Genomic DNA, 21463 nt, shown 5'->3' with positions numbered 1-21463 from the left:
TTATTGACAGACAGAGACATGTTTACAGGTTATTTTAGTGACAGAGACATGTTTACAGGTTATTTTAGTGACAGAGACATGTTTACTGGTTATTTTAGTGACAGAGACATGTTTACAGGTTATTTTAGTGACAGACAGAGACATGTTTACTGGTTATTTTAGTGACAGAGACATGTTTACAGGTTATTTTAGTGACAGACAGAGACATGTTTACAGGTTATTTTAGTGACAGAGACATGTTTACTGGTTATTTTAGTGACAGAGACATGTTTACAGGTTATTTTAGTGACAGACAGAGACATGTTTACTGGTTATTTTAGTGACAGAGACATGTTTACAGGTTATTTTAGTGACAGACAGAGACATGTTTACTGGTTATTTTAGTGACAGAGACATGTTTACTGGTTATTTTAGTGACAGACAGAGACATGTTTACAGGTTATTTTAGTGACAGAGACATGTTTACTGGTTATTTTAGTGACAGAGACATGTTTACAGGTTATTTTAGTGACAGACAGAGACATGTTTACTGGTTATTTTAGTGACAGAGACATGTTTACAGGTTATTTTAGTGACAGACAGAGACATGTTTACAGGTTATTTTAATGACAGAGACATGTTTACAGGTTATTTTAGTGACAGACAGAGACATCTTTACTGGTTATTTTAGTGACAGACAGAGACATGTTTACAGGTTATTTTAGTGACAGAGACATGTTTACAGGTTATTTTAGTGACAGAGACATGTTTACAGGTTATTTTAGTGACAGACAGAGACATGTTTACAGGTTATTTTAGTGACAGAGACATGTTTACAGGTTATTTTAGTGACAGACAGAGACATGTTTACAGGTTATTTTAGTGACAGACAGAGACATGTTTACAGGTTATTTTAGTGACAGAGACATGTTTACAGGTTATTTTAGTGACAGAGACATGTTTACAGGTTATTTTAGTGACAGAGACATGTTTACAGGTTATTTTAGTGACAGAGACATGTTTACAGGTTATTTTAGTGACAGAGACATGTTTACAGGTTATTTTAGTGACAGACAGAGACATGTTTACAGGTTATTTTAGTGACAGGGACATGTTTACAGGTTATTTTAGTGACAGAGACATGTTTACAGGTTATTTTAGTGACAGACAGAGACATGTTTACAGGTTATTTTAGTGACAGAGACATGTTTACATGTTATTTTAGTGACAGAGACATGTTTACAGGTTATTTTAGTGACAGAGACATGTTTACAGGTTATTTTAGTGACAGAGACATGTTTACAGGTTATTTTAGTGACAGACAGAGACATGTTTACAGGTTATATTAGTGACAGAGACATGTTTACAGGTTATATTAGTGACAGAGACATGTTTACAGGTTATTTTAGTGACAGACAGAGACATGTTTACAGGTTATATTAGTGACAGAGACATGTTTACAGGTTATATTAGTGACAGAGACATGTTTACTGGTTATTTTAGTGGCAGAGACATGTTTACAGGTTATTTTAGTGACAGACAGAGACATCTTTACTGGTTATTTTAGTGACAGAGACATGTTTACAGGTTATTTTAGTGGCAGAGACATGTTTACAGGTTATTTTAGTGACAGACAGATACATGTTTACAGGTTATATTAGTGACAGAGACATGTTTACTGGTTATTTTAGTGACAGAGACATATTTACAGGTTATTTTAGTGACAGACAGAGACATGTTTACAGGTTATATTAGTGACAGACAGAGACATGTTTACAGGTTATTTTAGTGACAGACAGAGACATGTTTACAGGTTATATTAGTGACAGACAGAGACATGTTTACAGGTTATTTTAGTGACAGACAGAGACATGTTTACAGGTTATATTAGTGACAGAGACATGTTTACAGGTTATTTTAGTGACAGAGACATGTTTACAGGTTATATTAGTGACAGACAGAGACATGTTTACAGGTTATTTTAGTGACAGAGACATGTTTACAGGTTATTTTAGTGACAAAGACATGTTTACAGGTTATATTAGTGACAGACAGAGACATGTTTACAGGTTATTTTAGTGACAGACAGAGACATGTTTACAGGTTATTTTAGTGACAGAGACATGTTTACAGGTTATTTTAGTGACAGACAGAGACATGTTTACAGGTTATTTTAGTGACAGAGACATGTTTACAGGTTATTTTAGTGACAGAGACATGTTTACAGGTTATTTTAGTGACAGACAGAGACATGTTTACAGGTTATTTTAGTGACAGAGACATGTTTACAGGTTATTTTAGTGACAGAGAGAGACATGTTTACAGGTTATTTTAGTGACAGACAGAGACATGTTTACTGGTTATTTTAGTGACAGAGACATGTTTACAGGTTATTTTAGGTTCATAGACATGTTTACAGGTTATTTTAGTGACAGAGACATGTTTACAGGTTATTTTAGTGACAGAGACATGTTTACAGGTTATTTTAGTGACAGACAGAGACATGTTTACAGGTTATTTTAGTGACAGAGACATGTTTACAGGTTATTTTAGTGACAGAGACATGTTTACAGGTTATTTTAGTGACAGAGACATGTTTACAGGTTATTTTAGTGACAGACAGAGACATGTTTACAGGTTATTTTAGTGACAGAGACATGTTTACAGGTTATTTTAGTGACAGAGACATGTTTACAGGTTATTTTAGTGACAGAGACATGTTTACAGGTTATATTAGTGACAGAGACATGTTTACAGGTTATTTTAGTGACAGAGACATGTTTACAGGTTATATTAGTGACAGACAGAGACATGTTTACAAGTTATTTTAGTGACAGACAGAGACATGTTTACAGGTTATTTTAGTGACAGAGACATGTTTACTGGTTATTTTAGTGACAGAGACATGTTTACAGGTTATATTAGTGGCAGACAGAGACATGTTTACAGGTTATATTAGTGGCAGAGACATGTTTACAGGTTACTTTAGTGACAGACAGAGTCTTGTTTACAGGTTATATTAGTGACAGAGACATGTTTACAGGTTATATTAGTGACAGAGACATGTTTACAGGTTATATTAGTGACAGAGACATGTTTACAGGTTATTTTAGTGACAGAGACATGTTTACAGGTTATTTTAGTGACAGACAGAGACGTGTTTACAGGTTATATTAGTGACAGAGACATGTTTACAGGTTATTTTAGTGACAGAGACATGTTTACAGGTTATATTAGTGACAGAGACATGTTTACAGGTTATTTTAGTGACAGAGACATGTTTACTGGTTATTTTAGTGACAGAGACATGTTTACAGGTTATTTTAGTGACAGAGACATGTTTACAGGTTATTTTAGTGACAGAGACATGTTTACAGTAAGTCGCTCTGGATAAGAGCGTCTGCTAAATGACTTAAATGTAAATGTAAATGTACAGGTTATTTTAGTGACAGAGACATGCATATAGGCCTGCTCCTCTACAACCTGCTCCTCCACCCCCTGTTCCTCCACCTCCTGCTCCCCCCCCCCCTGCTCCTCCACCCCCTGCTCCTCCACCTCCTGCTCCCCCCCCCTACTCCTCCACCCCCTGCTCCCCCTCCCCCTGCTCCTCCACCTCCTGCTCCTCCACCCCCTGTTCCTCTTCCTCCCCCTCCTGCTCCTCCACCCCTGCTTCTCCACCCCCTGCTCCTCCACCTCCTCCCCCTCCTGCTCCTCCACCTCCTGCTCCTCCACCTCCTCCCCCTCCTGCTCCTCCACCACCTGCTCCTCCACCCCCTGCTCCTCCACCTCCTGCTCCTCCACCTCCTGCTCCTCCACCCCCTGCTCCTCCCCCTCCTGCTCCTCCACCCCCTGCTCCTCCACCCCCTGCTCCTCCACCTCCTCCCCCTCCTGCTCCTCCACCTCCTCCCCCTCCTGCTCCTCCACCGCCTGCTCCTCCCCCTCCTGCTCCTCCACCTCCTCCACCTCCTGCTCCTCCACCTCCTGCTCCTCCACCTCCTCCACCTCCTGCTACTCCACCCCTGCTCCTCCACCTCCTCCCCCTCCTGCTCCTCCACCTCCTGCTCCTCCACCTCCTGCTCCTCCCCCTCCTCCCCCTCCTGCTCCTCCACCTCCTGCTCCTCCACCACCTGTTCCTCTTCCTCCCCCTGCTCCTCCACCTCCTCCCCCTCTACCTCCTCCCCCTCTACCTCCTCCTCCTCCACCTCCTCCCCCTCCTGCTCCTCCACCTCCTGCTCCTCCACCTCCTGCTCCTCCTGCTCCTCCCCCTCCTGCTCCTCCCCCCCCTGCTCCTCCCCCACCTGCTCCTCCACCTCCTGCTCCTCCTGCTCCTCCCCCTCCTGCTCCTCCCCCTCCTGCTCCTCCCCCTCCTGCTCCTCCCCCTCCTGCTCCTCCCCCTCCTGCTCCTCCCCCCCCTGCTCCTCCCCCTCCTGCTCCTCCCCCTCCTGCTCCTCCACCACCTGTTCCTCTTCCTCCTGCTCCTCCCTCTCCTGCTCCTCCACCTCCTGCTCCTCCCCCTCCTGCTCCTCCCCCCCCTGCTCCTCCCCCTCCTGCTCCTCCCCCCCTGCTCCTCCCCCTCCTGCTCCTCCACCTCCTGCTCCTCCTGCTCCTCCCCCTCCTGCTCCTCCCCCTCCTGCTCCTCCCCCTCCTGCTCCTCCCCCTCCTGCTCCTCCTGCTCCTCCCCCTCCTGCTCCTCCCCCTCCTGCTCCTCCCCCCCTGCTCCTCCCCTCCTGCTCCTCCCCCTCCTGCTCCTCCACCACCTGTTCCTCTTCCTCCTGCTCCTCCCTCTCCTGCTCCTCCACCTCCTGCTCCTCCCCCTCCTGCTCCTCCCCCCCCTGCTCCTCCACCTCCTGCTCCTCCACCTCCTGCTCCTCCCCCCCTGCTCCTCCCCCCCCTGCTCCTACACCTCTTGCTCCTACACCCCCTGCTCCTCCCCCTCCTGCTCCTCCCCCTCCACCTCCTCCCCCTCCTGCTCCTCCCCCCCTGCTCCTCCACCTCCTGCTCCTCCCCCCCCTGCTCCTCCCCCCCCTGCTCCTCCACCTCCTGCTCCTACACCCCCTGCTCCTCCACCCCCTGCTCCTCCAACTCCTGCTCCTCCACCTCCTCCCCCTCCTGCTCCTCCCCCTCCTGCCCCTCCTGCTCCTCCCCCTCCTCCCCCTCCCGCTCCTCCCCCTCCTGCTCCTCCCCCCCTGCTCCTCCACCCCCTGCTCCTCCACCTCCTGCTCCTCCACCCCCTGCTCCTCCACCTCCTGCTCCACCTCCTCCCCCCTCCTGCTCCTCCACCTCCTGCTCCTCCTCCACATGTCTCATTCATTCATTCATTATCCCAGTCTTGTGAGACCATTGATTCCTTGATTGTAAATCACCCCTCAAATTGTTTTGTTAATTGTCACTTTTCCAATGTCGACTTTTGTGATTCCACCTCTGAGGACTGTCCCCCCCCCCCCTCCCCAAAAGTGACCACTGTTGGGGATGAGCTGTGTTTTAAGCTAGAGACCCTCAGACTGACAGTGTCCTCCTCTACCTGTTGGGGATGAGCTGTGTTTAAAGCTAGAGACCCTCAGACTGACAGTGTCCTCCTCTACCTGTTGGGGATGAGCTGTGTTTTAAGCTAGAGACCCTCAGACTGACAGTGTCCTCCTCTACCTGTTGGGGATGAGCTGTGTTTTAAGCTAGAGCCCTCAGTCTGACAGTGTCCTCCTCTACCTGTTTCCGTCCAGCTGGAAGTAGAGATCCAGAGGATATCGGAGGCCTACGAGACCCTGATGAAGGGCTCAGCCAAGAGAGAGACCCTGGAGAAAACCATGAGGAACAAACTGGATTCAGAGATCAAGAGACTACACGACTTCAACAGAGACCTCAGAGGTAAGGCTATCAGCAGCTAGATGCTAATGCTAGCACAGCTAGTCATTTCAAATAATCAATCTGTTTTTTGATGGACTTACTTGCATAAATAAAGGTTAAATAAAGCAAAACTAAAAGACTGCAGTGGGCTAAATCAGAGTCACACAGAGTGTTTCTTTCTTAAACAAAAATCTACTTTGAAACAAGCGTACACACCTCACTCACGTGGTTATGGGTTTAATAGAAGACACCTGTACCATGTCAGATATAGAGATGACATGTATCACATTTTGAGTTTGCATCCCAATATTACACGTTATATACATCACAGAAGACTGAAATATAACAAAATCGTTTGACATAGAAAAACTGTATTTTTGGGGCAGGTTAAAATTATAATTTTTTAAAAGTTAATTAATGATAAAATTATTTTAAAAACCCATTAATAACATTCCATCCATGAGGCCACAAGAAGGCAATTTGGTGATTTGACTGCAGGAAAGCTAGTAACCTACAGCAAGAGTCTGTAGGGCTTTAAGTGTGGGTCTCCCCTTCCAACGAGTACAAATAGATCCTAATCAAGTTCCCTCCCTCTCTCTTCCACCTGTAGATCGTCTGGACACCGTTACCAAACAGCAAGTCGTCAAGGAGGAGGAATCGGCAGACAAGAAACAGCAGGTCTTCACCAAACTCCTGGAACAAAGTAGGTAGAGATCAGATGCCAACATGTTGAGAGAGACATGAGGAAGCACTTCTTGTTACGTACTCTTTATAATCGGGGCGGCCGCGTAGCCTAGTGGCGTTGGACTAGTTAACCGAAAGGTTGCAAGATCAAATCCCCCGAGCTGACAAGGTTAAAAAAAATCTGTCGTTCTGCCCCTGAACAAGGCAGTTAACCCACTGTTCCTAGACCAGTTAACCCACTGTTCCTAGACCAGTTAACTCCACTGTTCCTAGACCAGTTAACCCACTGTTCCTAGACCAGTTAACCCACTGTTCCTAGACCAGTTAACCCACTGTTCCTAGACCAGTTAACCCCACTGTTCCTAGACCAGTTAACCCACTGTTCCTAGACCAGTTAACCCACTGTTCCTAGACCAGTTAACCCACTGTTCCTAGACCAGTTAACCCACCGTTCCTAGACCAGTTAACCCACTGTTCCTAGACCAGTTAACCCACCGTTCCTAGACCAGTTAACCCACCGTTCCTAGACCAGTTAACCCACCGTTCCTAGACCAGTTAACCCACCGTTCCTAGACCAGTTAACCCACCGTTCCTAGACCAGTTAACCCACCGTTCCTAGACCAGTTAACCCACCGTTCCTAGACCAGTTAACCCACTGTTCCTAGACCAGTTAACCCACTGTTCCTAGACCAATTAACCCACTGTTCCTAGACCAGTTAACCCACTGTTCCTAGACCAGTTAACCCACCGTTCCTAGACCAGTTAACCCACTGTTCCTAGACCAGTTAACCCACTGTTCCTAGACCAATTAACCCACTGTTCCTAGACCAGTTAACCCACTGTTCCTAGACCAGTTAACCCACCGTTCCTAGACCAGTTAACCCACTGTTCCTAGACCAGTTAACCCACTGTTCCTAGACCAGTTAACCCACTGTTCCTAGACCAGTTAACTCACTGTTCCTAGACCAGTTAACCCACTGTTCCTAGACCAGTTAACCCACTGTTCCTAGACCAGTTAACCCACTGTTCCTAGACCAGTTAACCCACTGTTCCTAGACCAGTTAACCCACTGTTCCTAGACCAGTTAACCCACTGTTCCTAGACCAGTTAACCCACTGTTCCTAGACCAGTTAACCCACTGTTCCTAGACCAGTTAACCCACTGTTCCTAGACCAATTAACCCACCGTTCCTAGACCAGTTAACCCACTGTTCCTAGACCAGTTAACCCACCGTTCCTAGACCAGTTAACCCACCGTTCCTAGACCAGTTAACCCACCGTTCCTAGACCAGTTAACCCACTGTTCCTAGACCAGTTAACCCACTGTTCCTTGACCAGTTAACCCACTGTTCCTAGACCAGTTAACCCACTGTTCCTAGACCAGTTAACCCACTGTTCCTAGACCAGTTAACCCACTGTTCCTAGACCAGTTAACCCACTGTTCCTAGACCAGTTAACCCACTGTTCCTAGACCAGTTAACCCACCGTTCCTAGACCAGTTAACCCACCGTTCCTAGACCAGTTAACCCACCGTTCCTAGACCAGTTAACCCACCGTTCCTAGACCAGTTAACCCACTGTTCCTAGACCAGTTAACCCACTGTTCCTAGACCAGTTAACCCACCGTTCCTAGACCAGTTAACCCACCGTTCCTAGACCAGTTAACCCACCGTTCCTAGACCAGTTAACCCACCGTTCCTAGACCAGTTAACCCACTGTTCCTAGACCAGTTAACCCACTGTTCCTAAACCGTCATCGTAAATAACAATTTGTTTTTAACTGACTTGCCTAGTTAAATAAAGGTAAAATAGAAAATAATCGCATGAGTAAGATTTTCTCTACAGAGAGAGCAGGGCACTGGACAAGAGAGAGTGTTTTCAGATCTGTTCGCAAGGGTTGTTTTTACAAATCACAGAGCGTTGTGAAATACCCTGGCATTCTCTTGCAGGCACATAGTTCTCCTACACTGTGTCTGATATTTCTTCCACATTAATGTAGTCTGTGGTCTGAGGTCAGAGGGCAGGCAGGCTAGCGGGGTTTTCCCTGCTCTCAGGTCCTGCCTCCCTCCCCGGCCTGCTAAACAGAGTCGGCCTTGGCACTTGAACGCCAGCCATTATTCACATCCTTCCACAGTAAATGCGGCCTAGATTCCTGGAATGTATTCTGCTATGTCAGGCTGTTCCGGAATGCCTCCCTCCTCCCTCTGCTGCACAAGGCTGCATAGCTGTTGAGCTGCCGAGCTCCCTCACCTTCCTCATGGGCAACTAATGCAGGGCTTCGATTCCCCACTCACAACACACATAGATATGTCTCCATCTTTGGGCATTTCTTTACCTCCAGTATATGACGTCAGGTTTACTCTCACATTTTCATCATCTGCCCTGGCAATAGTTGTTGTGGTAAAGCTTCACAACTATTATTTAGTGAACTTGGTATTGTGTTAGGGAATGACGTTTAAATCAGCTTCAAGTGGTCCTTTGTCAGCAGTTATGGAACAGAATAATGTTCAGGTTGAACACTACCTGTCAGGACCCGGTGTGAGAAACAGTCACTAATAGTCGGCAGAACCCAGAAGATGAGGCAGACACAGCAATACTAGAGACGGTGGTTTAATAAAGGAAAAAGATCTTCAGGCAAAAACTATAAATCCACAACGTCAAAAGTAATGCCAAGAGAAAAAATGAATATCCTCCAAGATACAATGAAAATCCACAAAGTGGTAAGAACAGCAGGGAAAAACAAACCTCAAAAGAATAATCAAAAATAAACAAGAACAAAACCAGAGTACCTCAGGAAAATCCAACTAGAGAAATAAATGTTCACAGCATGGCTGGGGCTGGGTGCTAACATATAAACACAGAGCAAAGAACTGAGGAACACTAAGGGTTTAAATACCTACAAGGAAATGAGGCACAGGTGAAAACAATAACTAGAACAAGGGAAAAACAAAAGGTTCAAAAAGGGGCAATGGGGGCATCTAGTGACCAAAACCTGAACAATCCTGGCCAGAACCTGACACTACCCTTGTCTGTTGGTCTCCAGGAGCAATGATTACCCTCTGAGGAATGCTCCTATTTTGACTGTGAAAATGTCAGTTGGTGGGCCGAAAAAGTGTTTACCTAAAAATTGATGGCCGTGCTTAGTTATTTGCAAGAAATACATTGCTTTTTCATTGTAAGCTCATTTAGTTGTGTGGCTGGCAGCCAAATAGCATTACACTTTGGTCGGCATCTGATGAAAATGAAGCTTTTTTCCTGTCTGAATGTGTTGCACTAATGGATTTTTCTGTCAAGGAAAACTATAGTTGTCATCCTTGATCACTCTACGGAAGCAAAAAAACACACGTGACATTCAATATAAAACATGACCCCTGTCAATACAAGAGCTGGAATCCCCTGCTCCCTCTTTCTCCCGTTGTGTAATTTTACAAACAAAAACACGACGTGACGGACTCAACTGTTCTGGGGGAACTGCGGTAAGCTTCATAATGTCTGAAGCAGCCCTTCTCACCTGAACATATTCAACAAGACCCTGTCTCTCTGTCTCTGTCTCTCTCTGGCTCTGTCTCTCTGTATCTGTCTCTCTGTATCTGTATCTGTCTCTGTCTCTCTGTCTCTCTGTATCTCTGTATCTCTGTATCTCTCTCTCTCTCTCTCTCTCTCTCTCTCTCTCTCTCTCTCTCTCTCTCTCTCTCTCTCTCTCTCTCTCTCTCTCTCTCTCTCTCTCTCTATCTCAGATGAGGAACAGCAGCGGGAGGTGCAGCGTCTGCGTGGTTCCGGGGAGGTTCTGGAGCAGGCCCTGGGGTCGGCACAGGCCCGTAACCTGGCCCTGGAGGAGGAGCTTAGGAGGAAGAGGGCGTACGTAGAGAAGGTAAAGCGGCTGCAGAGTTCCCTGGGCCAGCTACAGGCAGCCTGTGAGAAGAGAGAAGCCCTGGAACTGAGGCTGAGGACCAGGCTGGAGCAGGAGCTGAAGAGCCTCCGATCAGCACAGGTGAGCAGGAGAGGAGACACGTGGTGCAGGCTGTTCAATGTCGGTCCTGGAGGGCCTCTCCTCCTCTCCTTCTAATCAGGGACTTATTTAGACCTGGGAATCCAGCTGGGGGGAATTAACTAGCAGGTAGAAACTAAAGCCTGAAGTGTTTTGGCCCTCCAGGACTAGAATTGAACAGCATTGGTATATAAAATGAAACCTTCTGATCCACATTGACACGTAATATTTGACAACCCCTAAGTCTGTACAGTTAACATAGTCTTACAAAACAAAACAACTCCATGTTTGTTTAAAAAAAATATATATATCAATTTCCTTCCATGGTGTCAGTCCCACAGCACAGCTAGCGGTCCTGGCTCCCTGCCCTCTGCTGTGAGCTCCATGGTGTCTGTACAGCAGCAGCTGGCTGAGAGAGAAGAGAGGATCCTGGCTCTGGAGGCTGACATTACACACTGGGAACAGAAGTACCTGGAGGAGAGCACCATGAGGCAGTTCGCTATGGACGCGGCCGCGACCGCCGCAGCTCAGAGAGACAGCAGCATCATCAAACACTCACCCAACAACAGCTTCAACGACCACCTGCCCACCAGCCACAGACATCAGGAGATGGAGAACAGGTACAATTTCTGCTTTTAATAACTTCCTGCTCACTGAAAGCGATACAGTAACGCCAGTTGGTCTGACCTAGGTTCAGATAGAACTCACAGGTAGATCAACATAGTGATCTGACTGACTTCATATGCAATCGTTGTGTGTGTGTGTGTGTGTGTGTGTGTGTGTGTGTGTGTGTGTGTGTGTGTGTGTGTGTGTGTGTGTGTGTGTGTGTGTGTGTGTGTGTGTGTGTGTGTGTGTGTGTGTAGGGTTCGAGCTCTACACTCCCAGCTCCTGGAGAAGGATGCAGTGATCAGGGTGTTACAGCAGCGGTCTGGACGGGAACAGAACAGGCTAGAACATCAGGCCCTCCGTCCAGCCAGGTCCGTCCCCTCCATCAGCACCGAGCAGCAGGCCCTCCGTCCAGCCAGGTCCGTCCCCTCCATCAGCACCGAGCAGCAGGCCCTCCGTCCAGCCAGGTCCGTCCCCTCCATCAGCACCGAGCAGCATTACCTCCGTCCAGCCAGGTCCGTTCCCTCCATCAGCACCGAGCAGCAGGCCCTCCGTCCTGCCAGGTCCGTCCCCTCCATCAGCACCGAGCAGCAGGACCTCCGTCCAGCCAGGTCCGTTCCCTCCATCAGCACCGAGCAGCAGGACCTCCGCCCTGCCAGGTCTATCCCCTCCATCAACACTGATGGCCCAGTGGAGCAACCCACCCGGGGGAAAGGTGAGCTCTAGGGCCCGGGGTCACAAGTCAAACGCTAAGTCTGGGTCCAAAATGGTATCCTATAGTGCTCTACTCAGGGCTCTTCTTAGGGCTCTTCTTAGGGCTCTACTTAGTGCCCTACTTAGTGCCCTACTTAGTGCTCTACATAGTCCTCTAATTAGGGGTCTACTTGGGGCTCTATTTAGGGCTTTATTTGGGGCTCTACTTAGTGCTCTACTTGGGGCTCTAATTAGGGCTCTACTTAGAGCTCTACTTAGGGCTCTGGTCAAAAGTTGTCTACTATGTAGGGACTATGGCAGTGGAGGCTCCTCAGAGGTGGAAGGGGAGGACCATCCTCTTCAGTGAATTTCTGAAATGTTTTAATATTGAAACATTATAAAAGTTATCCTTTTTAGATAAAACTATACTAAATATATTCACGTCATCAAATAATGTATTAAAACACACTACAGGAGCCTCAGCAGCACTCTGTAGGGTAGCACCATGGTGTAGCCGGAGGACAGCTAGCTTCCGTCCTCCTCTGGGTACATTGACTTCAATACAAAACCTAGGAGGCTCATGGTTCTCACCCCATTCAATAGACTCACAAGGTAATTATGACAACTTCCAGAGGACATCCTCCAACCTATCAGAGCTCTTGTAGAATGAACTGACATGTTGTCCACCCAATCAAAGGATCAGGAAATTAATCTAGTACTGAAAGCGTAAGCGACAGCTAGCTAGCACTGCAGTGCATAAAATATGGTGAGTAGATGACTGAAAGAGAGAGAAAGACAATAGTTAAACAATTTAGAACATTTAATTTCTTCCAAAATTAATGAGAAGCAAGAGAGAGAGAACTAGCTATCGTAGTGTATATTTTTTCACTTTCACTTACTTAGCTGGTGTGAAATGCAGCTAGCTAGTTTAGCCTACTTAAACACCCAGGTCAAACAGAGAGGGATGCTATGTTAGCTAACTGGCTATGTCTATCCAACACTGGTAACTCTTCCAAGTCAAGGTACGCTTTTAGTTTTATTAATGTACTGCCACCGGGGCCCGCCGGTGTAACTGCTAAACTGCTTGCTGCTGACTACACTGTACTGCAGGATTGTAGCGGGTTTACTGACACGTTAATTCTCGTAACTATGTTGACTATGACTGACAAACGATCTAGCGGTTATGTCTAGCGGTTAGCAGTTATGATATGAAGGTTTGGCTTGGAATGTTTTTTTTTTTGTTGCCTGGTCACAAGACAGCTGATCTGTTGTGCACTGTAATCCACAAGCGAGGGGAAAAGGTGATATGAGGAGAGAACGTAGATAGATGAGAGTAGGAATGATATATACAACGAGCTGTTTGTATGTGTCTGGTATGAAAGTGAACTGTGTTTGCGTGTGATCAGGGGGTGTATTCAATGCGTTAGCAAACGTAACAAAACAGGGATAAATATACCTGAATTTGTCCAATAGAAACACTCGTTTGAGACTGTTGAACTAATGATTACATCCTAGATCAGCTAGATGCAGGCAAGAATGTGCAAGGTGTTATTGGATGTGTCACTGCCTCTCCATGTGTCGCTGTCTGTCACCTTGATTACTCAAAATTCACTCGGCCGACGCCGTAAACTTTCATTCGTAAGGCTAGGTTGTAGCAACCTCATGATGGTTTAGGGGAAAATGTGAGTGTCATGTAGTAGCCTAAACCTATGGATGTTACGTTGAACTGGGTGAATGGAATAGGAATGGACTGTCATCCAATATGCTGTAATAGAAATCCATGTCTCAATTACCTCAAGGCTTAAAAATCCTTCTTTAACCTCCTCCCCTTCATCTACACCACGTGTCAATCTCATTCCCCAGAGGGCCGAGCGTCTGCGGGTTTTCGCTCCATCCTTGTACATGATTGATGAATTAAGGTCACTAATTAATAAATAACCCCCCTCACCTGGTTGTCTAGGTCTCAGTAAGGAACTCCCCTCACCTGGTTGTCTAGGTCTCAGTAAGGAACTCCCCTCACCTGGTTGTCTAGGTCTCAGTAAGGAACTCCTCTCACCTGGTTGTCTAGGTCTCATTAAGGAACTCACCTCACCTGGTTGTCTAGGTCTCAGTAAGGAACTCCCCTCACCTGGTTGTCTAGGTCTCAGTAAATAACCCCCCTCACCTGGTCGTCTAGGTCTCAGTAAGGAACTCCCCTCACCTGGTTGTCTCAGTAAGGAACTCCCCTCGCCTGGTTGTCTAGGTCTCAGTAAGGAACTCCCCTCACCTGGTTGTCTCAGTAAGGAACTCCCCTCACCTGGTTGTCTAGGTCTCAGTAAGGAACTCCCCTCACCTGGTTGTCTAGGTCTCAGTAAGGAACTCCCCTCACCTGGTTGTCTAGGTCTCAGTAAGGAACTCCCCTCACCTGGTTGTCTAGGTCTCAGTAAGGAACTCCCCTCACCTGGTTGTCTAGGTCTCAGTAAGGAACTCCCCTCACCTGGTTGTCCAGGTCACAGTAAGGAACTCCCCTCACCTGGTTGTCTAGGTCTCAGTAAGGAACTCTCCTCACCTGGTTGTCTAGGTCTCAGTAAGGAACTCCCCTCACCTGGTTGTCTAGGTCTCAGTAAGGAACTCCCCTCACCTGGTTGTCTAGGTCTCAGTAAGGAACTCCCCTCACCTGGTTGGCTAGATCTCAGTAAGGAACTCTCCTCACCTGGTTGTCTAGATCTCAGTAAGGAACTCCCCTCACCTGGTTGTCTCAGTAAGGAACTCTCCTCACCTGGTTGTCTAGGTCTCAGTAAGGAACTCTCCTCACCTGGTTGTCTAGGTCCCAGTAAGGAACTCTCCTCACCTGGTTGTCTAGGTCCCAGTAAGGAACTCCCCTCACCTGGTGGTCTGAGTAAGGAACTCCCCTCACCTGGTTGTCTAGGTCTCAGTAAGGAACTCCCCTCACCTGGTTGTCTAGGTCTCAGTAAGGAACTCCCCTCACCTGGTTGTCTAGGTCTCAGTAAGGAACTCCCCTCACCTGGTTGTCTAGGTCTCAGTAAGGAACTCTCCTCACCTGGTTGTCTAGGTCTCAGTAAGGAACTCCCCTCACCTGGTTGTCTAGATCTCAGTAAGGAACTCTCCTCACCTGGTTGTCTAGATCTCAGTAAGGAACTCCCCTCACCTGGTTGTCTCAGTAAGGAACTCCCCTCATCTGGTTGTCTAGGTCTCAGTAAGGAACTCCCCTCACCTGGTTGTCTAGGTCTCAGTAAGGAACTCCCCTCACCTGGTTGTCTAGGTCTCAGTAAGGAACTCCCCTCACCTGGTTATCTAGGTCTTAATTAAAATAGAATAACCAAAACCCCGCAGACACTCGGCCCTCCGTGGAATGAGTTTGACATCCTTCATCTACACTGATTGAAGTGGATTTAACAAGTGACATGAATAAGGGGTCATAGCTTTCACCTGGATTAACCTGGTCAGTCTATGTCATGAAAAGAGCAGGTGTTCTTAATGTCTTGTACACTCAGTGTAGCTCCTCCCTGAAGAATCTGTTGAATTATGACATCGCTGTCTTCTTCTTTTGAGTGTTCTGGGGGGGAGGGGTCACAGGTCATAACGCCTGGAGGAATGTCAGATCTTAAACAGCCCATGTTATTATCTCAAGAGACAACTGGCGGCTGTTAAGTGCGTAGTGTCGCCAGGCAGAATGTTACACTTCCTAAAATAACTACTGTTGGGGAAAGATCCCGGTGAGGGACCTTCCTCAAGTAGATGATGACATTTTTCTGTTATAATCTCCCCACTCCGAGATAGCCGCTCTAGGATAGATGTGGCAGGGAAGCTGACAGAGTAGATATTTGAGCGTGCGTGCGTACTTGGTTGATCCGGTAATTAACCAACTTCCTCTTGTTGTCTGTGATCCAGTCATTTAGCCAACTTCCTCTTATTGTCTGTGATCCAGTCATGAAACCAACTTCATCTTGTTGTCTGTGCTTGTAAGGGTGGAGCCTCTCTGATGACCAGACGGTTGCTGCAATGTCTCCTCTCTCCCTGCCACCCCACCCACACCCCTACGCCCCATTGGCCCTGCCCGCCATGTTGTTCCTGTCCGAGCCCCAGAGCAGTGACTGCAGCACCCAGTGTGACCGTGATGTCCTAGCCCAGGAGACGGATCTTACAGTGGATCCCACCAGCATGCTAGCACCCGCTGAGGCTTCCTCGACCTCGACACCTGCCTCCGGTGTGTAGCCAACTGTCTCCTATTCTGAAAATGTTTGTTGTGTGTGTGTGTGTGTGTGTAGAAACAGTACCGGGACCCAAAAATGAGCACGGACACCTATTTCAGTCACATACAATACAAAAGAAAATGACATGTATAGTGGAATTACAACGGAACACAGGCTTTGAAGGATGATGCAATAATAAAAGTCCCTTTTTATCTGTGCTGGTTGAAGTGTAACCAGAACTCAGGGTCACAGCAGACAGCCTGTATCCCAAATGGCACCCTTAAAGGCTAAGAGAGGGGACGTAGTGGACTTATTCATTCATACCAGCCAGAGTTACAGCATGTGTCTGTGTGTGTTGGCTAGAGTCACGGTTTAGTCAAGGCTGGTAGTTGCCCAAGTAGCGGACGTTACGGCTTGATTGTCTTGTCAAACATCACGGCTTGATTGTCTTGTTAAACATTACGGCTTGATTGTCTTGACAAACATTACGGCTTGATTGTCTTGTCAAACATTACGGCTTGATCGTCTTGACAAACATGACGGCTTGATTGTCTTGACAAACATCATGGCTTGATTGTCTTGTTAAACATTACTGCTTAATTGTCTTGAAAAACATTACAGCTTGATTGTCTTGTGAAACATTACGGCTTGATTGTCTTGTCAAACATTACGGCTTGATTGTCTTGACAAACATTACGGCTTGATTGTCTTGTCAAACACCCCGGCTTGATTGTCTTGTTAAACATTACGGCTTGATTATCCTGTTAAACATTATGGCTTGATTGTCTTGTCAAACATGACGGCTTGATTGTCTTGACAAACATTACAGCTTGATTGTCTTGTCAAACACCACAGCTTGTTTGTCTTGTCAAACATGACGGCTTGATTGTCTTGTCAAACATGACGGCTGGATTGTCTTGTCAAACACCACAGCTTGATTGTCTTGTCAAACACCACAGCTTGTTTGTCTTGTCAAACATTACGGTTTGATTGTCTTGACAAACATTACGGCTTGATTGTCTTGTTAAACATTACGGCTTGATTGTCTTGTCAAACATTACAGCTTGATTGTCTTGTTAAACATTACGGCTTGATTGTCTTGTCGAACACCACGGCTTGTTTGTCTTGTCAAACATCACGGCTTGATTGTCTTGTCAAACATCACGGCTTGATTGTCTTGTCAAACATCACGGCTTGTTTGTCTTGTCAAACACCACAGCTTGATTGTTTTGTCAAACACCACAGCTTGATTGTCTTGTCAAACACCACAGCTTGATTGTCTTGTCAAACATCACAGCTTGATTGTCTTGTCAAACACCACAGCTTGATTGTCTTGTCAAACACCACAGCTTGATTGTCTTGTCAAACATCACAGCTTGATTGTCTTGTCAAACATCACAGCTTGATTGTCTTGTCAAACACCACAGCTTGATTGTCTTGTCAAACACCACAGCTTGATTGTCTTGTCAAACACCACAGCTTGATTGTCTTGTCAAACACCACAGCTTGATTGTCTTGTCAAACACCACAGCTTGATTGTCTTGTCAAACACTACAGCTTGATTGTCTTGTCAAACATCACAGCTTGATTGTCTTGTCAAACACCACAGCTTGATTGTCTTGTCAAACATCACAGCTTGATTGTGGCCCACTGACCCTCTGTCTATGTTGTACTACGTAACTCATTGTGGAGCTGAAATCCTGCAGTTTTTAATCCAGTGTCTAAAACATGGTTTATTTTTTTCCATTACACCTCAGAGCACTTCCTGGCACCACTCAACACACACCAGAGTCTCCGTAGTTCAGACGCAGCAGCAGAAGTGGTGGAAATCCTCATTTAAAAGAAACATTGCACGCTGAACTGTGGGATCCGCTGTGGATGGATTGTGACAACACGGTAGAGACGACCGAGAGATCCTCATGTCCTGTATGTCCCTCCCAACGAGGAGAAGACAACCTGTCTGTCTGTCTGTCTGTCTGTCTGTCTGACCTCCAGATGGACACTTCCTTTAGAGAAAGACAGACAGTTTGGAGACAGTGTGGAGAAGGTTTGGAGACATGGACATGTTCTCCCTACGTACCTACCTACCTACCTGCCTGCCTGCCTGCCTACCTACCTACCTGCCTGCCTGCCTGCCTACCTACCTACCTGCCTACCTACCTACCTACCTGCCTACCTACCTACCTGCCTACCTACCTACCTGCCTACCTACCTACCTACCTGCCTGCCTGCCTACCTACCTACCTGCCTGCCTGCCTACCTACCTACCTGCCTACCTACCTACCTACCTACCTACCTACCTACCTACCTACCTACCTGCCTGCCTACCTACCTACCTGCCTACCTACCTACCTACCTACCTGCCTGCCTACCTACCTACCTGCCTACCTGCCTGCCCGGGAAAGAATCCAGAAGTGAAGCGAAGTATTTAGCAGACAGAGCAGAGTGGAGAGCTGTACTTCCTGTTTCTCTCTTTCCACCTAGAAAAGTGAAGAGGAACTTTAGCTGTCCGTGTTCTCTAGTGGATCTGCCACGTGTAACTGTGACAATCTAAAGCCTCCAAGGTACACGGACAGGATTCTGCATCGCTGCACAGCCTCTATGTCATTGCTGTTATGTTTAATTTAATGTATTTATATTCTTATTAAAGTGTTGCTCATTGTGTGATGTGTTTGTGTGAAGAGTTGTGTTGTTTGGCCTTTAAGAAAGTCTGTCTGTCTGTCTGTCTGTCTGTCTGTCTGTCTGTCTGTCTGTCTGTCTGTCTGTCTGTCACCATGCCAAGTCAAATGATCCAACATTCCAGGATAAACTACACAATTCTCCCACAGCTACTCTAGCTTGTTCTACGATTACACACATCCTACCTATAATACTTTGACAGTAATATGTGTGCTTAGTGAAGTCAGTTGTAGTAGTAATCTCTCCTCCTCCCCAGACAGCCACTACCCAGAATGCCCCCCCCCCCCCCCCCCCCCCCACCTCTCTCCCACTCTCCTACACGCTCCGAGAAACAGTCTATCTAGTCTGACACCTCACCCTGTTAACATGGCATGCATTTAACACAGGAATGGCCCTTCTGTTGGGGCCCTGCTTCCTCCCAGCTTAACACAGGAATGGCCCTTCTGTTGGGGCCCTGCTTCCTCCCAGTTTAACACAGGAATGGCCCTTCTGTTGGGGCCCTGCTTCCTCCCAGTTTAACACAGGAATGGCCCTTCTGTTGGGGCCCTGCTTCCTCCCAGTTTAACACAGGAATGGCCCTTCTGTTGGGGCCCTGCTTCCTCCCAGTTTAACACAGGAATGGCCCTTCTGTTGGGGCCCTGCTTCCTCCCAGCTTAACACAAGAATGGCCCTTCTTTAGACCGGATGGTGGAGTACTGGAGAATGGCATGTCTGTCTGAGGAGAGGAGAGGCTGCTGTTCACAGCACGGAGGCCTGATGTTCACGGCACGGAGGCCTGATGTTCACGGCACGGAGGCCTGATGTTCACGGCACGGAGGCCTGATGTTCACGGCACGGAGGCCTGATGTTCACGGCACGGAGGCATGATGTTCACGGCACGGAGGCATGATGTTCACGGCACGGAGGCCTGATGTTCACGGCACGGAGGCATGATGTTCACGGCACGGAGGCCTGATGTTCACGGCACGGAGGCCTGATGTTCACGGCACGGAGGCCTGATGTTCACGGCACGGAGGCCTGATGTTCACGGCACGGAGGCCTGATGTTCACAGCACGGAGGCCTGATGTTCACAGCACGGAGGCCTGATGTTCACAGCACGGAGGCCTGATGTTCACAGCACGGAGGCCTGATGTTCACAGCACGGAGGCCTGATGTTCACAGCACGGAGGCCTGATGTTCACAGCACGGAGGCCTGATGTTCACAGCACGGAGGCCTGATGTTCACAGCACGGAGGCCTGATGTTCACAGCACGGAGGCCTGATGTTCACAGCACGTAGGCCTGATGTTCACAGCACGTAGGCCTGATGTTCACAGCACGGAGGCCTGATGTTCACAGCACGGAGGCCTGATGTTCACAGCACGGAGGCCTGATGTTCACAGCACGGAGGCCTGATGTTCACAGCACGGAGGCCTGATGTTCACAGCACGGAGGCCTGATGTTCACAGCACGGAGGCCTGATGTTCACAGCACGGAGGCCTGATGTTCACAGCACGGAGGCCTGATGTTCACAGCACGGAGGCCTGATGTTCACAGCACGGAGGCCGGATGTTCACAGCACAGAGGCCTGATGTTCACAGCACAGAGGCCTGATGTTCACAGCACAGAGGCCTGATGTTCACAGCACAGAGGCCTGATGTTCACAGCACAGAGGCCTGATGTTTGAGATGCCAGGTTGTGTCCCAAACAGCACCCTCTTCCTTATGTAGTGCCCATAGGACCCTGGTCAACAGTAGTGAACTAAATAGGGAATAGGGTGATATTTGGTACAGAGACTGGGTTATCATTTTGTGCCCCAGACAGCCACTACCCAGAATGCCGCTCCCCCTGCCACCTCCCTGCTGACAAGCCAGGTCTAGTCGTCTGACATTCCTTCCTCATGGAATGCTACCTCTCTCCCACTCTCCTACACACTCCAAGAAACAGTCTATCTCGTCTGACACCTCACCCTGTTAACATGGCATGCATTCTGAGGAGTCTATCTAGTCTGACCCCTCACCCTGGTTAACATGGCATGCATTCTGAGGAGTCTGTCTAGTCTGACCCCTCACCCTGTTAACATGGCATGCATTCTGAGGAGTCTGTCTAGTCTGACACCTCACCCTGGTTAACATGGCATGCATTCTGCATTCTGAGGAGTCTGTCTAGTCTGACACCTCACCCTGTTAACATGGCATGCATTCTGCATTCTGAGGAGTCTGTCTAGTCTGACACCTCACCCTGGTTAACATGGCATGCATTCTGCATTCTGAGGAGTCTGTCTAGTCTGACACCTCACCCTGGTTAACATGGCATGCATTCTGAGGAGTCTGTCTAGTCTGACACCTCACCCTGGTTAACAAGGCATGCATTCTGAGAATCGATTCTCTTTTTCAGTCTATCTATTTCTGTCAAGCCTCCATGGTAGCTGGTTTATACCAGGAGCATCTGAGCATCTTCTACATCGATGACAGGTTGTATTCAGCTGCTTGTCTTAGAGAGAGAGAGAACCTTTAGCTGGTCTATGTCTCTGTCAGAACCTTTAGCTGGTCAATGTCTCTGTCAGAACCTTTAGCTGGTCAATGTCTCTGTCAGAACCTTTAGCTGGTCTATGTCTCTGTCAGAACCTTTAGCTGGTCAATGTCTCTGTCAGAACCTTTAGCTGGTCAATGTCTCTGTCAGAACCTTTAGCTGGTCTATGTCTCTGTCAGAACCTTTAGCTGGTCAATGTCTCTGTCAGAACCTTTAGCTGGTCAATGTCTCTGTCAGAACCTTTAGCTGGTCTATGTCTCTGTCAGAACCTTTAGCTGGTCTATGTCTCTGT

The 21463-nt window shown here is 47.6% G+C and overlaps 1 protein-coding gene across 2 annotated transcripts in view; it reads left to right on the top strand.

The window, feature by feature from the left end:
* Positions 1 to 18645, top strand: part of LOC129867625 (angiomotin-like 2a) — a 34803-nt gene extending 16158 nt beyond the window's left edge. For both annotated transcript variants that reach the window (XM_055941145.1, XM_055941144.1), the window contains exons 4-10: positions 5697 to 5841; positions 6431 to 6523; positions 10239 to 10492; positions 10823 to 11109; positions 11353 to 11810; positions 15756 to 15995; positions 17739 to 18645. In XM_055941145.1, coding sequence (XP_055797120.1) covers positions 5697 to 5841; positions 6431 to 6523; positions 10239 to 10492; positions 10823 to 11109; positions 11353 to 11810; positions 15756 to 15995; positions 17739 to 17821 — 1560 coding nt within the window. In that variant the 3' untranslated portion in view covers positions 17822 to 18645. The remainder of the gene's footprint in view (positions 1 to 5696; positions 5842 to 6430; positions 6524 to 10238; positions 10493 to 10822; positions 11110 to 11352; positions 11811 to 15755; positions 15996 to 17738) is intronic.
* Positions 18646 to 21463: the final 2818 nt, after the last annotated feature.

The sequence above is a fragment of the Salvelinus fontinalis genome, chromosome 12 (genome assembly GCF_029448725.1).
Source record: "Salvelinus fontinalis isolate EN_2023a chromosome 12, ASM2944872v1, whole genome shotgun sequence".
In the NCBI taxonomy this organism is placed as follows: Eukaryota; Metazoa; Chordata; class Actinopteri; order Salmoniformes; family Salmonidae; genus Salvelinus; species Salvelinus fontinalis.
Note: the sequence above shows the minus strand (reverse complement) of the source record. Positions and strands in the feature narration are given on the sequence as shown.